The 14,072-nt window shown below is 44.7% G+C and overlaps 1 protein-coding gene across 3 annotated transcripts in view; it reads right to left on the bottom strand.

Annotated features, from left to right (window-relative positions):
• Positions 1 to 14,072, bottom strand: part of UMODL1 (uromodulin like 1) — a 77,159-nt gene that overhangs the window by 18,351 nt on the left and 44,736 nt on the right. For all 3 annotated transcript variants that reach the window (XM_030020203.2, XM_041124901.1, XM_041124902.1), the window contains exons 10-13: positions 11,788 to 12,007; positions 9,179 to 9,316; positions 8,026 to 8,760; positions 4,771 to 4,883 (exon numbers count right to left, since the gene is read on the bottom strand). In XM_030020203.2, coding sequence (XP_029876063.2) covers positions 4,771 to 4,883; positions 8,026 to 8,760; positions 9,179 to 9,316; positions 11,788 to 12,007 — 1,206 coding nt within the window. The remainder of the gene's footprint in view (positions 1 to 4,770; positions 4,884 to 8,025; positions 8,761 to 9,178; positions 9,317 to 11,787; positions 12,008 to 14,072) is intronic.

The following is a 14,072-nucleotide window of genomic DNA, read 5'->3' as shown; positions in this document are numbered from 1 at the left end:
TTCCACACTTACAAATAGAAAGTGCAACAACAGAAAGCATGGGACATAACTTTCAAGCCTGCATCAGGCAGGTAGTACAGGCTGTTCTGAGCTATTGATATTAAAATTGCACTGAAAAACTGCCAGCAACAGTGCAACAGGAGACTGTCCACAGTAGAAGAGCAGCTCCCAGCAGCACGTGAAGGACAAAACCCATGCCATCTCTGTCAACCTTCCTGAGCCTGGGATACACGGAGCTGCCTTGTACTTAGCAGCCACTAGCTTCAATGCAGGACACAGAGAGACGGAAACAGCCACAGAAACACCTACATTTTTGTGATTTCTCCACATACTTGCTCTTTGCCTTTACCCTTCTATGGCTATCAGTCTCCCAGGAGGTGCCAGCAGAGAGAAAGGCACAGAGCAGCAGAGCAACCACATCGTAAGGGCCAGACGAGCCACACTTGGCCCAAGAGAGAGCTGGCACGTAGCTGCCCTGCAGAGGAGAGTCACTCCTCTTTCCCAGAACCTCGCTTTGCTTTAGGCCCTCTCTTTAGGGTACATCACTCACTTCCTTCCCTAGCTCAAATTTCCAGAGAATTAAGGGGGCAGGTGGAGGCTACGCTGCAGTCACCTCCAACCCCTTCTTCCCCTACACATCTTCTGCAGGAAATATCTGGAGCAGCAGGGCTGGATTTCAGCCATGAGTTTAAGGCAGAGCTTATGTCAGTGGTGTAATGCTCAGGGCTGCAGGCAGTGACTCCTACCAGGGAAAGCCTAGGGAAGAGGCAAGGCAAGGGTCAGCGGTGGGAGCCGACAGGAGAAGCAGCCTTGTTTCTCTTGCACCCACACACAGAGCCGGTGCATTTTGTGCTGGATTCTCCCAGGTGATCACAGCTTTTGCACACCTGTATGCCAAGCCTGACTTACCTGCCTGCTGTGTGTTATCCAGCCCTGACTTACTTGCCCGCTATGTAGTATCCAGCCCTGCAGACAGCCCCAGATTTTGCAGGCATGCTGCAGCCCTTTTCTGAGTCGTCAGAGCTGATGTGTGTTGCATCGCACTCGGTGGCAAGGTAACATTGCACGGAGCAAACCCCCTTGCGTGCAGCTGGAAAGGGCTCCCACGTGCCTGGAAGTCCCACACAGCAAACCTTGCAGTGCCTCATGGGGCACACAGGCAGAGCCGGGAGGATGGAAAGAGCTAACTTCCCTACAAAAGCCTGGGCAGACCGTAGGCTTTGTCAGCCCCCAAATCTCCCGTTTCACCAAGCCAGTGGGATTTTGGGCCCCTTCTCCTCTCTCTTTCTGCTGTTTCGCAAGCATGTACTGAAAAGTTGGAGGTCAGCCCTAAGTTTTCATCTTTCATAGTTTCTGTCTGAACTTCTGCACATTAAATATGCACACCTGGGACATCCTCTTAGCCCATCTCTGATTTCACCTGTATTTCCTTCTCATCTAACCTGAAGATTTTATTTTATAGGTGCTTCTTTTTAACTAAGGCTTGGGAATTTTTTTTTTGTCTGTTTTTTGTTTGTTTATTTTGTTTCCATCCTTATTCGTATTTTTCCTCGCAAAACAGGACTCGGAGCTTGAAAAGTGTCAAGGGACATTCATGGTATTTGTATTTAGCCACTAGGTGACACTACAAAACCCTTTATCCAGAAGGCTGCATGATTTCACAACAGGTACCACACCCTAGGTTACCAAAATAATGGTTGATGAACTGGGGCTAGAAAAAAAGGAAAAGAAAGACTGAACTTTTTAGAAGGAAATATTCAATATATAATACCCTTGAGTATAAGGTTTTCTTACTAAGCAAATAAATTATCTTGGGATCCATCCAATTGCTACAATTTCTGTAGCACACAAAGGAAACATGAGCAATGCCAGACCAGGAGAAATCAGTATGCCAGAAGAAGAGCCATGAGAAAAGGAGAGAACATGAGCAAAATTAACACCAGCAACGAGGGAAAGGAATTTCCCTTGCTCAGGCAAGAAAAACAGGAGGCAGATAAAGTCATGGCCAGATGGAAGCCACACTAAAACCAATTTAACAGGATGGAAAAGGCCAATAGGTTTTTTGAGCAAAAGGAAAGTGGCAGACCCAGGCAGCCAGGCTCACCCCTCGGATGGCTGTGGCATGTTTGGTGGTTTTTCTGGGACCACCCATCCATAGGTCCTAGGCAAAATGTCAGCAGCTCTTTGGAGCTATTGTGGGTACCTGCACAGGAGCCTGCATGGCCGGCAGAGCAGGGAATGCACTGGTGGTCTGGAAACTGGAAATAAGTAAGTAAAAGGTACATTAATTTGAACAATCCTGCATGCAGCCTGTTTTTTCACTCAAAGAGAAAAAAAACCCTCCTCCCTGTCCGTGCTTTGGCTGCACCTTCAGAGAGAAGGTACTAGAGCACATATCTGCCCAGCCACCACTACCAGCAGCTTTAAGCATGTCCCAGATTGCGGATAAACTCAAATTAACAAAAGGGGTAAAATTACACTGGAATAAGAAACTGCCTTAATCCCTGTATCAACACTCATTCCACATTCAGATAGCTTTAACTGCTATCATTTTAAGTGCATTAAGCTACATCAAACAAAGGCTATGTGACTTCCAAATGAGGGGGTCACCTTGATAAGGCAGTATCATTTATCAGTTTCACACTTTTTGTCACTCAGTTAAGTTTAAGAGACCCAAATTCAAAACAACCTTTCCACTCAAGAATTTAATGCACCTCAGTGAATGCATTTTCAATTCAAACCTTTTGTTTTCCTGATTAATTTTCTTGAGGACAAGCCCTAGGTGCCATGATATTCTTCTTGGCTCTTGCAAAAGGCAGGCTGAGCAAAACCCAAGAAGGCTAAAATACTCTCTTGCCCTTAGCTGTGTTGTTTTTCAGTTGCATTGCAAGGAGGATGGTGAAACTAGTCTGGACAATGACAATGCAAGTTGTCACATCAAGTTTTTACCTCATTCTTATCTACATATTATTTAACGGACAGTATTTCCATTTGCTGTGCTGCCAATTTAACCACATGGGATTTAAGTGCTGGGGCAGCTCTATGCTAAAGAGCATTATACATATTAGGATTTATAAATCCTCTGAATTGTAGATGGTGACTCCAAAGAGGTTTAAAACAAAATCTCTGGCAAAGTTTATTTAACTAGAACCTGGTAGTGGTTTTAAAGTCCATGAAACTTTCCTCACTGACTTTAAAGCATCAATTTCTGGCCCTTATAACCTGAAAAGAATATATGCAGATCTTTCTATTTTCTTAAACTTCCTTTTCTTTGGTATCTAGAAACACAACGCTTATATTAAAAGACAATATATTTTGCCATATGCAGTAGCCTATATACAGTGGCTCAGCAGCAGATGGAATCAACACTAACACATCTCGCCAGCTGATCCACAAAACCAGTGCGCTGGAAAAAGGAGTTAGTTCCTTATAATCGTAAGTGACTGTTTTCTGCCTGAAACTTTGAGAACTGGGTAAAACTGACACAAAACTTACTTTAGTTCCTTTGTGCAATCGTTTTATAAATTTTCCAAATATATTTGTATCCATGATATTCTGGACTAAGGTATCTGACTGAATGAAGAAAATATATTCATTTTAGTCCATTTTAATAGTATGCTATTCCAAAAATAGCCTCAGGCAGAGAGTGATGCTGAATGAGAGTGAGGTCAGTGGAGAATTGCTCCCTTTTCACTTTGCTAACCATGTCACTCTCATTTTGTGACTGTTTTTCTGATGTGACAGCTTGGGGCCAAAACAAGTCTAAGGAAGCTGTGCTCTGCTAACACATCCAGAAAGGTGCAAACCGGTAACAACCAGTGGGAAACTTATTCGATTTCCAAGAAAACATCATGCACAGCTAAAGGGATCACGCTTTTTCCCTCCTTGCAGTTTTCTCTAACCCCACGCTAGCCCAACCTCTGCCCAAACACACGCTGCTGTCACTGCATCTGCTGCGGACAGCTGTATTTTGGTGACAGGTTGTAACTCTGTACATGGTGAGTGTCTGGGGAGGCCTCTGCAGGATTTGAAAATTCATACTATTGTCAGCAATGGATTTATCATCATAGTTTTCAAGGCCTCTAACAACACGGACAGTTAAGGGGAGATAAGAAAGGCAATAAAGCAGCCCAGCATAACCAGCCTTTTTCCAAGCACAGGTGTGTTTGAGGAAACACCAGCAGGAACAAACTTCTGATAAATCAACTAAGAAATTAGAAGAGTGATACTGTCAAAGGCAATGCCTGAGAATTCTGAGAGCATTAAAGGCGCAACTGATATTACAGTGTGCTTTGATACCCTGTGCTCTAATTAGAAGTGAGGGCAGAGGTGACTTATCAAGAAACCACTCCCTTTCCAGATACAGGGCTACAAAACCAAGGATGATTATAAGAAATGTCAGCCTTAAGGTACTATCACAAAGGGTAATAACAATCACGGTTTATTAATATACCGCTGTGCAGGGCAAGGATATCAGACCGCTTTGCAAATATCCATTAACTTTCCACCACACCGTTGGAGGAAAACAATAAGCCAGTATAACCAGGTATGAGAAGCAGAGGAAATGGAGGCACCAGAGAATCCCCAAATCCTGATCTCACTCTAAAACACAGCTGCACGCTCATCCTGCAGTCTCAGACAGCCACGGGAACTCAAACCTTACAGATGGGTCAAGGGACGCACATGTGGCATACAGCCTTCATGGGAAAAAGATCGTACACGTGGTTTCATTGAGACTGGTAACAGGTCACGTCCTTCTTAGCCACTTACTTCATCAAGAAAGAGCTGTGCAAAGGTTTGGTATTCCTCACTGCTTGTATTGCTAAAGCCCAGGGAGTACTTCACATTTGTTATCCGTACTGTGCCACTAAGTTTCTGGACAGCTGCAAAGTAAGAAAAAGACAATTTAAATGCATGTTCTGTGGACTGTAGTCCATGGACAAGTGTGACAGTCACCGGCATGCCTGGCCACATGGAGTGTGCATCAACTCATAACAGCAGAAAGCCAGCCCTCTGAAATGTAGCCCAAACCCCAAATGCCTAAACATAGGCACCCAGCACCTTAGTCTGCCCTCTCTGACCCCCAGATGACTCTCATAAGGGCACTGACCTCCTGTAGGTCTCATATCTGCCAGCTCTGTCTTGGATGCTGCAGGGCATCTGAAATATTGCTCTATGGCTATGTTCAGGCACCTGAATTGCTCTCCTAGACTCAGCTAGCTGTCCCAGCTCCCTCCACATGCAATGAGGTGACACCGGTCCCTCCAGAGGGCAAATCACTGCAGCACCAAGGTCCTCCCTCCACCCTCAGAGGAAGGCTAGACAGCTGCCTGAGATTAAACATCTACATTTTAGACAGCTATTGTAAGATAAGATGAACCCCAACAGGGTGTACACTTCCTCCCTGAAGTTGTATCTGCTGAATCACATTAAGGTAGTCTCAAATGTCTTAAGTTATTTCTCAGTATCACTGGTTTTGACATTGTTACTACAGACACTGAAGGTGATCACAAGCAGGAGAGAAAGGGCTTCTTAAGACACGATTCATACCCATAGCATCCTTTTAGTGGCTAGCCAGGCAAGCTGACTGCCATCACCCTATACCGTGACCATTGCCAGCCAGTTGTCTTCACGCTGCCTTCCAGCTGCTAACAGAACATCACTCCTAGCATACCAAGATCTAGTGTTTCAACGTTTTATATAAATATAGGATAGTCTTCACCAAAGACTTCAAGAACTCTATCATCTGGCTAAGGCTTCAGTTTAAAATTGTTTCTGAATCAAGTTACCAGTCTTTACTTTCTGGTGTACCAGCTTGCTTTCCTCCTTACACACATCTGTCCTGATTTCAACAGTATATAAGGCACCAGGTTCCAGCTCTGAGACTGTCAGACTCCTATACTGAGTTTTAGCCTCCCATATTAGCTGCTTTTTCTGAAGCAGCAAGAATTGAAAAGCAGGGCTCTGCATAAACTCTGTGGGCCATGTTACACCAAAGTTGGTTCTAGTCATATTGGGGATAATAATCTTTTGAACTGGGACAGATACTAGAGGAAAAGAAATAGTCATCAAGTAAAGCTTTGGAAGGGAATGGAGAAAGTCGTGCCCACTTAAAGCAAGCCACCAAAGCAGGCTTCCTTTATCCCAGCGTACTTGTGATCCCAAAGGAACCCTCACCACCACCAGTCAGATCAAAGGATTTGGGCTTGCTTTTTGCTATGGGTTCTCCTGTCACGTGAGCCTAGGTACTTAGGAGATAAACCACATTCAGTTATCTGATGGTGAGAGGGGAAAATGTTCTGAACAATTTTCAAACAAACAAAAAAAAAATCAGTATTTAAAAGACATGACAGGCGATGAAGAGTTGGCTGAGGCTGACCCTCCAGGTCAGAGACGTTGCCACAAGGAGGAGCTATATATTAAACTTCACCAAACACGGATTTTTGCCCTCTGAATTTCCTGCCCCGGGCTAGTGAGATACCACTTTGGTGGCTCTTCCTCTTGTTCCCCAGGCATAATCCCTTCACAAGCTTCTTTCCCAGCAAAAGCACTTGGCTGAATATTTGAATCATCAGGAGAAAAAAACAAGCTTGTATAAACTGAACTTGTTTGTGTAGAATTCTTCAATTTGTTTTCCAGCTGGAAGAAAATGACCTTTGCTATTTTTGTCAGTTAAAATTAGCTATTTTGATATTTTTTTTAAAATGAACATTTTTTGTTTTAATTTTAAAAAAAAAAAACAAAACCCACATTTTTTTAACTCTTCCCTGCATTGAAAGGGGGCATGGAGAACACAAAGCAAAGCAGTAAATGGGGCTTTCCCATTCAGGTCAACATGTTGTTCGGTCCAAAGTTATTTGTTTCCTCCATTTGGCCACCGAGGTCCCAAATCAGTTATTTGCCCAGCTCTGTTTCCAGGTCTCACCCATGCCAGAAAGATCAAAGGATACAACATGAAGAAGAGAGAAGACAAAAGCTGAACAGGGGCATCAGCACGGCTGCCCAGAGCTTAGCAGGACTGGAGAAGTGGACACTGTGGCACTGGTGATCAGGACTGGTGGTACAAGAGAGGCTGGAGAAGCAGCAGAGCTGGCCTTACACAGCTGAAAAAGAGGTTTACCAGGGAGAAAGGAATGAGGGAGAACAAGAAGTGGGGCTGGCTGAGAGGAGACTCCCAGGAACGGGAGACCATAGGGAAGGGGAAGAGAAAAGAGCAGAGGGGAGCGCAGTTTGGGATTGGAGAGATATGGACAGCATGAGAGGCACAACAAAGACAAGCAGAAACAAAACTGAAATAGGTATCACTTACTAACACACTAAAGAAAAATACACTTAGTGATGGGCAGAGACAGTAGCATTCATATCCCAAACAAAACCATAATTTAAAGACCAAATCTGACTCTAACCTTGAAATATGATTCAGCTCCAATCAACAGAAAAATCCCCCAATTAGCTCCAATACATCCGCCCGAACAGATTAAGCCCTCCCTGCCAGCCTAGTTACTCTCAATTACAGCTCTTGAAAAAGTGGCTTACAGGTTTCCACGCAGCTCCTGCCCCACAGGGGATTTGCGGGGCTCTGCCTGATCCATCCTCCGCTGAGAGGAAGAGGAAGGCAGGTCATCTGCCTTCCCAGGTCTCTCAGGTAATTCCATAGGCGACCGCTGCTGCTGCAGTACCCTGGTGCCAGAGCATGCAGGAGAAACCAAGATGTGTGGCAAAGGGACAAGCAGCATATGTTTCGATGAGCCACGCTCAGTGCACTGCATGATTTGAGACGAAGAAATGTAACATCGATAAAACTAACTGCCAAATTACCAGGAAGAGAAATTATTTGACATGCTGATTTAGGAAAAAAGTGCCAATTCCTGCAAGAAAATAATTTTGACACAGAAAAACTAGTTTCAGATGCCTTCATCCCAGACCACTGATTCCAACTGCATATCTTTCCCAACTCCAAGTGAGGTTTGCTTCTCGTGCAGCCGAACTACCACGCGTGCGGGCCCCCGCCGAGCGCATACTCACTGCGGTCCATGGCTGGGCCTGGCGTCAGGCTGGGAGCTGGAGAGACTCCTGGAAAAGCTGGTGACCCCAGGGCTCCGGCGTATTTCTCAGCCCAGGAGCTGTTCTCTCTTCCCATCGCTGCGTGCTCTCTAAGAGTGGCATTGAGGGCGGGAACGCCAGCATCCCCCGCGGCCGGCAGAGCTCTACTGGGGCCACCTTGGGAGTTGGCTTCAGGCACACCAAAAGCTGCGTGACTTCTGGTGGTAGCAGAGGCCGTTTGATTTGGAAACACCAGCAATGGCGAGCTGAGTTGCTCTTGCCCGGCTGTGCCCATGGGCCCATTCGTGAGAGCGGCCGCTCGCTGCAGTGCACCGGGGGAAGCCTCTGCCGCGGAGCTTTGCTGCGATGGATTTACGGCCGCCTGCCGCTCTGCGCTGATGGCCAGTTCCTTGCTGGCTGAGACCCCCGTGGCCGTGGGGCTGTGGTCCCCGAGGAAGCCCGTCTGTGGTGCCAGGCCTTTTTTCCAAGGGGCTGGAGGAGGGCTGGTGGGAGAGTGACCGTGGGGTGCTTGCTTGTCACCCAGGGTCAGTGCAGCGGGGAGGTGATCGGCGGTGCTCGTCTTGGAGCCTACAGCAGCCACCATCTTGGTGGTGGCAGGGGAAGCAGGGCCTGCAGGGCTTACTTCTTCAGCAGAAAACTCTGTGCTGTTTGTTATTTCAGGAGCCACCGTTTCAGTGAGAGGGTCCACAATCTCACCTGCAACACAGCAAACACATTGAAATGGGACCTCAGAGTGGATGAGGAGGCACCAGGGTCTGGCCTGAAAATGGGACTGAGACCACTCAGCCACGCGTAATAGTATTACAGAAACATGTCTTGGATATTTCATTAACACGTTGTAGCACACGTGATTTTTATGGTGCTGAATCTGGTTTATGCCTATACAAAGAAGCAGATTTGATTCCTGGGTCTCTTATTCTGGTTCTCAGGCCATGGATCATTACAGCCCCAGACATACCAAAAGAGGAGAAAGTACGCCTCATGTACTACAAAGGTGCATCTATACATACATTGTTTGCTATATAAACAAGTGCAATAAAAGCAGAGGTAAAAACCCACAGCTTATTCCAACCTTTCATGGCAAGAGGAAACTACATGCCAGTCTTTTGCTCACCCTCACAGTTTCTTCCAGGTCGGGATGGATTGGTATCCATGGTTGTCTTGCATCTGCACAGGTACGAGCCCATCAAATTGATACACTCAGCAAACACAGAGCAGTCATTCTCAGCATGAGAAGCACATTCATCCCAGTCTGTAAGACCAAAACCAGAACATTAGTCAGATAGCCTCCCTTCTGGCTGCATTAAACTAGAAACAATCATAAAGTAGTCCTTTCTTCAGTTTTTGAACTTATGAATGTGGTCTTTTTTCATCATTTATCGCCAAGCTCTGAGTGATGCAGAATGCTATCTGTGTTGTTATTCTCTCACATAAAAATCAACCTTTGCCCTTGTACTCTGAAAAGTATTTTCTCCAGGTAAAGATTTTTTTAATAATTTTTTTTAGAAGTAAACACTTGAAGTGAAAAAAATATTGTATGTCTGTACCATAGCTATATCAAAAGCATATATTATACCAAGTTCTGCATACAGTACCTCCAGATACATCAGATAATGAATAGATCTGTTACCACTAGCTACCAGTAGATAGAATATTAAATAGAGACTTAATCCAAATAATCTTCTGCTTCAAATAAAAGGTAAATGCAAGTAACTCCCACGGGAAGCACTCTTCAGTTCTTAACAGAGGAAGTGCTAAGGGCAAAAACTCTTTTTATAAAAGATTTCTTCTCAAAGGTAATACTGTAAAACTATGACCCCCTTTCTGGAAGTGTCAGAAAAGAGATCCTGGTTCATCAATGCATTAATACGCTCTAAGGGTGTTCTTTATGTCTAATTTCAGCTCCTCTGAATCAATTAGAGATGCTTCTTTCATAGAGTTATAGACCTATTTTATTGCCAAGTCTCTTCACTCTTGAGGGATTTAGATCTGGAGTCTTATATTACCATTCACACCCTGTTCCAGCAAACATGCAAAGGCCGAGTTAATGCTTTGGACACGAATAATCTTGGTGAATCCCATGTGAGCCCTCCCTGTGTGCACTCCCTGGTGCATACACCTTCACTGCCTCAGGGCCTTAAGTGAGGGAGAGCTGAAAACTAGACTGAAAACTGCGTCTTGGGACAAATAATTCTGATCAGAGGCTAGAAAATTGTTTTGAACAATGCATTATCGTAAGTGCTTGTTCTGCAAACATGCAGACATTAATCACTGTGATTATTTCTCTGAAACAAAGTCCCATTCTAGAACTTAATAATTTATGAATCTTCAAAGAGACATGCAATTGTTCCACCCCCTTCAGTTGTGCTATCCCTTCTGACTCGTCACCGTTGCTGTTTCAAAGTTGAATTCCCTGCTCTGCCACTGTCACTAAACCAAGCACCTAGCCTTTTGGTGGCCAGGCTCCACAGAGGATCCAGGTGGTGCTCCACTGGTGCAAGAGGATCTGTGCGGGCTTACTGTCAAAGGGCATGTCCCAGGTCTCTCGGGGGCCAGGAAGCAAAACAGCCCATTATACAAATCTTTTCTTCATGTGCTTCACTCCTCTGCCTTATTTTCCACATTTAACTCTAGGAAACTTGTGTCAAACAAATGCTTGTTTGGGCAGAGCTAAGAAATAGACCCCTTTGCTCTACTCCTAAGGAGGAGTTGGCTGTGCTCCTGGCTAAGAGTGGTGCTACTGGAAGCCACCTGGTTTTCTGCAATTAAAGTAACAGTCCAGAGCTATTGCCTTCTTCCTCCCCACCCTTTCCGTCCCAGGATCAATAACATTTGTAAAGTATTTGCAAAGTATTTTGGCAAGATGCATCAGCATCTTGCAAGTCAGTATCTGCTACCACTGTGACATTTGTAGGCTTCAGGTGCAATTTGTCTGTTCTGTTTTTTTCCTGTCCTGTTCTCCTTAACCTCCATATGCTTCACACCTCCAAAGGGAGTTTTCCCTGATCACAGTAAATGAGCTTTTAAGGGCTCAATACACTGGAAGAGAATAACCCATTCTGTCGGCTTTGGCAACTTTCTGAACACTAACTGGCTCTGCCAGCTGGGAAACCTGAAGCCAGAACTTAGCCCTTTGAAGATAAAAATGGTGATTACTGAAGATCAAACAAAGGCCTAGTTTAACATAAATTCCATGCGTGTTTCTTTAGTCCTATTCACTGAGAGGACACTTGGGAATTTCTCTGGCTGGATTTCTATAGTGAAGATGTTAGATTTCTTTTCTTAAACCCTGGGCCAAACACAGCCCCGCAGCCTTGAAGCACAAAACTGTTTAGAGGGCAAGTGTATCCAAAGGCTACAAATATTCCACAGTAACCCTATCTGCAATTCAATTCAAGAAAGATATGGCAAACTTCCAAATTCTCACAAAGAGGAGAGGGAGGAAAATTAATAGGGAAACCAAGGGCTCCACTCCTCCTTAAACACAGTGGAGGGAAGCTGTGCCTGTAGGTACCTGGGGACAGCCAATGCTCCTTCGTCCAACCCCTTCTGGGCTTATGGATAAAAGCCCATGGAAGAGTTCTTAAGTCATGGTTTTCCCTCCAACAAACCACATACTTGGTCCCTCTATAAAGTACCTTTTGTGAAGAATGCTGGTAATACTCTGTGTGATCAGAACACAAATGCTGTGTTCTTGTTTGAAAAAAAAAAAATAAAAATTACCTTCCACTGCAGTGTTTTGCTGATCCACCAAAAGCACAGAGCCATTGTGCAGGTAAGAAAGCACTGGGGCAAATGTAGAGGCATCAACTGGAAACTCAGGATCCTGCACAGTGATTCTGAGCCTCACAATGATGCTTCCAGCTTGCAGGGATTCCGTCTGCACTTTCAGCTTTCCAGATTTGTATAAAGCAGAAATGTTGGGTGGAAATGAATTTTGAAGCTGAGCGAAGGGAGAGAAGCATCGACAGTTAGGAACCCAACAGGAATAGCTCCTTTTAAAACTGAACTATGGTGGTACCATTTTAAAGATTTATATATACACAACATAGAAAATGTTGTAAAAAGAAAAGTTTCAAAGTGTTTCAGAAATCTTACTTTTCAGAGATTATTGAGGCCCAGAGAAGTGTGAGTCTCCTTGGTGCAGCTAGGTACCCTTAAAAATGGTACCCATCTGACCACTGGCCTTACAAACCAAATTTCATTTTGGCTCAAGAGATCAAAATTCCTTCTGCCCCTGTTTGCCTGCATCAGAGCTGAACTGGCCCGGTAAGTGTGCATGCATCAGACCCTTGATGTTAGCTGTGTATGTCACATAAGCTTTTTGTCCCAAGCCTCTTATATATTCACCTCTGCACTCCCAGACACTGGAACTTGGTCAACTCCACTGTCGCTGGAGCAGACTCTGGTTTGATTTTGACTACTAGCAGCTAGCAGTCCCCCAGGCAGCACCCAGGCAGACTTAGCATCAGCCAGGGGCCAGTCCCAATAGGCAATCTGAATGTGACCACCGTACTTTGGAAGACCCAACCACATGGGTACAGGATGGTTTGTGCCAGTTGGTGTCAGTGCCAGAGAATGGTTCAGGAAATGTTTCGTTTACAAGTATGGGCATAGCTTTAGCTCTCAGCAATTATTTGAAACTCACCAGTCAAAGTCCAGCCTGCAGCTGAGTCCAATGACAAAGAAATCTCAGGATGAGACAAGAAAAATGGGGATGGGTGACTTCAAGAAAATGTGTTTGAGACAGCCCAGTTTCAAGGCAATACCACAATTGCGCCATGGTTGATTACCAATCCGGTAAGTAGACACATCAGTTGAACAAACGGTGTTACTCTGAACATTAAAGCTGGCATACTGCTGTTCAATATTTGAGCTGTGCAGGAGTTGGCAGTTTCACCTTACATCTCTAGAAGGCACCTCCGTGCTTGAGCCTTTTGTTCCTACATACACCTCAGAGCATGCCTCTGAGCACGCAGTGCAGCACCATAAATCAACACAGCTTTCCTCCTGTTCAGCCAGAGTTTGCTCCAAAAATTCCTACAAACAAGCTGTTTAACTAGTCTAAGTTCAGATCAGGGTGAGGAGGCAAGAAAAAGAGAGGAGAGAGGAAGTGAGAGGGGGATGATGTGCTCCCAAACACCCAAGGAGGCAGAAGCAACACAGATGGGCAATGCTCCTTTTCCTTCCCAACCTCATGACGCCAGTTAGGTCTGCATTAGTCTCAGAGAAGATTCACTGACAAAAGTCCTCCTGCACAACAAAAGCAAACAATTTGCACCTATTGGAAATAAAACCATGTCAGGAAGTTTAACTTGATATTTCTCATGAGCAAATGCCTCTTCTGTGCTGCCTTTGAAGGTATAGATCCATTATTATTTTTTTCCTTGGATTTATATTCACATATGTTTATGAGTCCCCCCTTGTTTTGGGAAAGTCTTGTTTTGGATGGAGATCCCAATTCTTTTGTATGGGCCCTGCTCTCTACAGCAAAACTGTGAGATATTGCGGCATCTGAAATGTTCCCCCTGTTTGGGAAGCTGAGAGCTGGTAATAGACTTCATGACTCAAGTTTTGTTATGGCTGATTACACCTGAACATGGACAGTGGCTATATGTGTGCATCATGCAATGAATGGGGCTGGAGAAGAAAGCCTCATCCAGTCACTTTTCCTTAAAGAAGAGCGAGCTCTGAGAGCAGTCAGACATTTATTGAGAAGACAGCGTTGAAATGAATGCCAGCAATGTCATTTCAATAATCCATTAAAAAGCCTGAAGTCAATTCAGTGTGAGTTTACTGCCAAACTAAAGATCCAAGGAATGGAGTCCCTGTTGCATGCCTGCATTTTTAATTCCTTTACTCTTCTGTAGGGGAAAATTCTCATTGGCTCCATTGCTAATAAGGCCAAGGGCTTGATGTGTCTAGTCAATTGAATTTTGTTTTAATTATTAAGAAAGGTCACAGGAAACAGTATGATGATTTTCAAGGAATATTTCAGCCAGGCATAA

The sequence above is a fragment of the Aquila chrysaetos genome, chromosome 7 (assembly GCF_900496995.4).
Source record: "Aquila chrysaetos chrysaetos chromosome 7, bAquChr1.4, whole genome shotgun sequence".
NCBI lineage: Eukaryota > Metazoa > Chordata > Aves > Accipitriformes > Accipitridae > Aquila > Aquila chrysaetos.
This window is presented reverse-complemented; position numbering and strand designations above follow the sequence as displayed.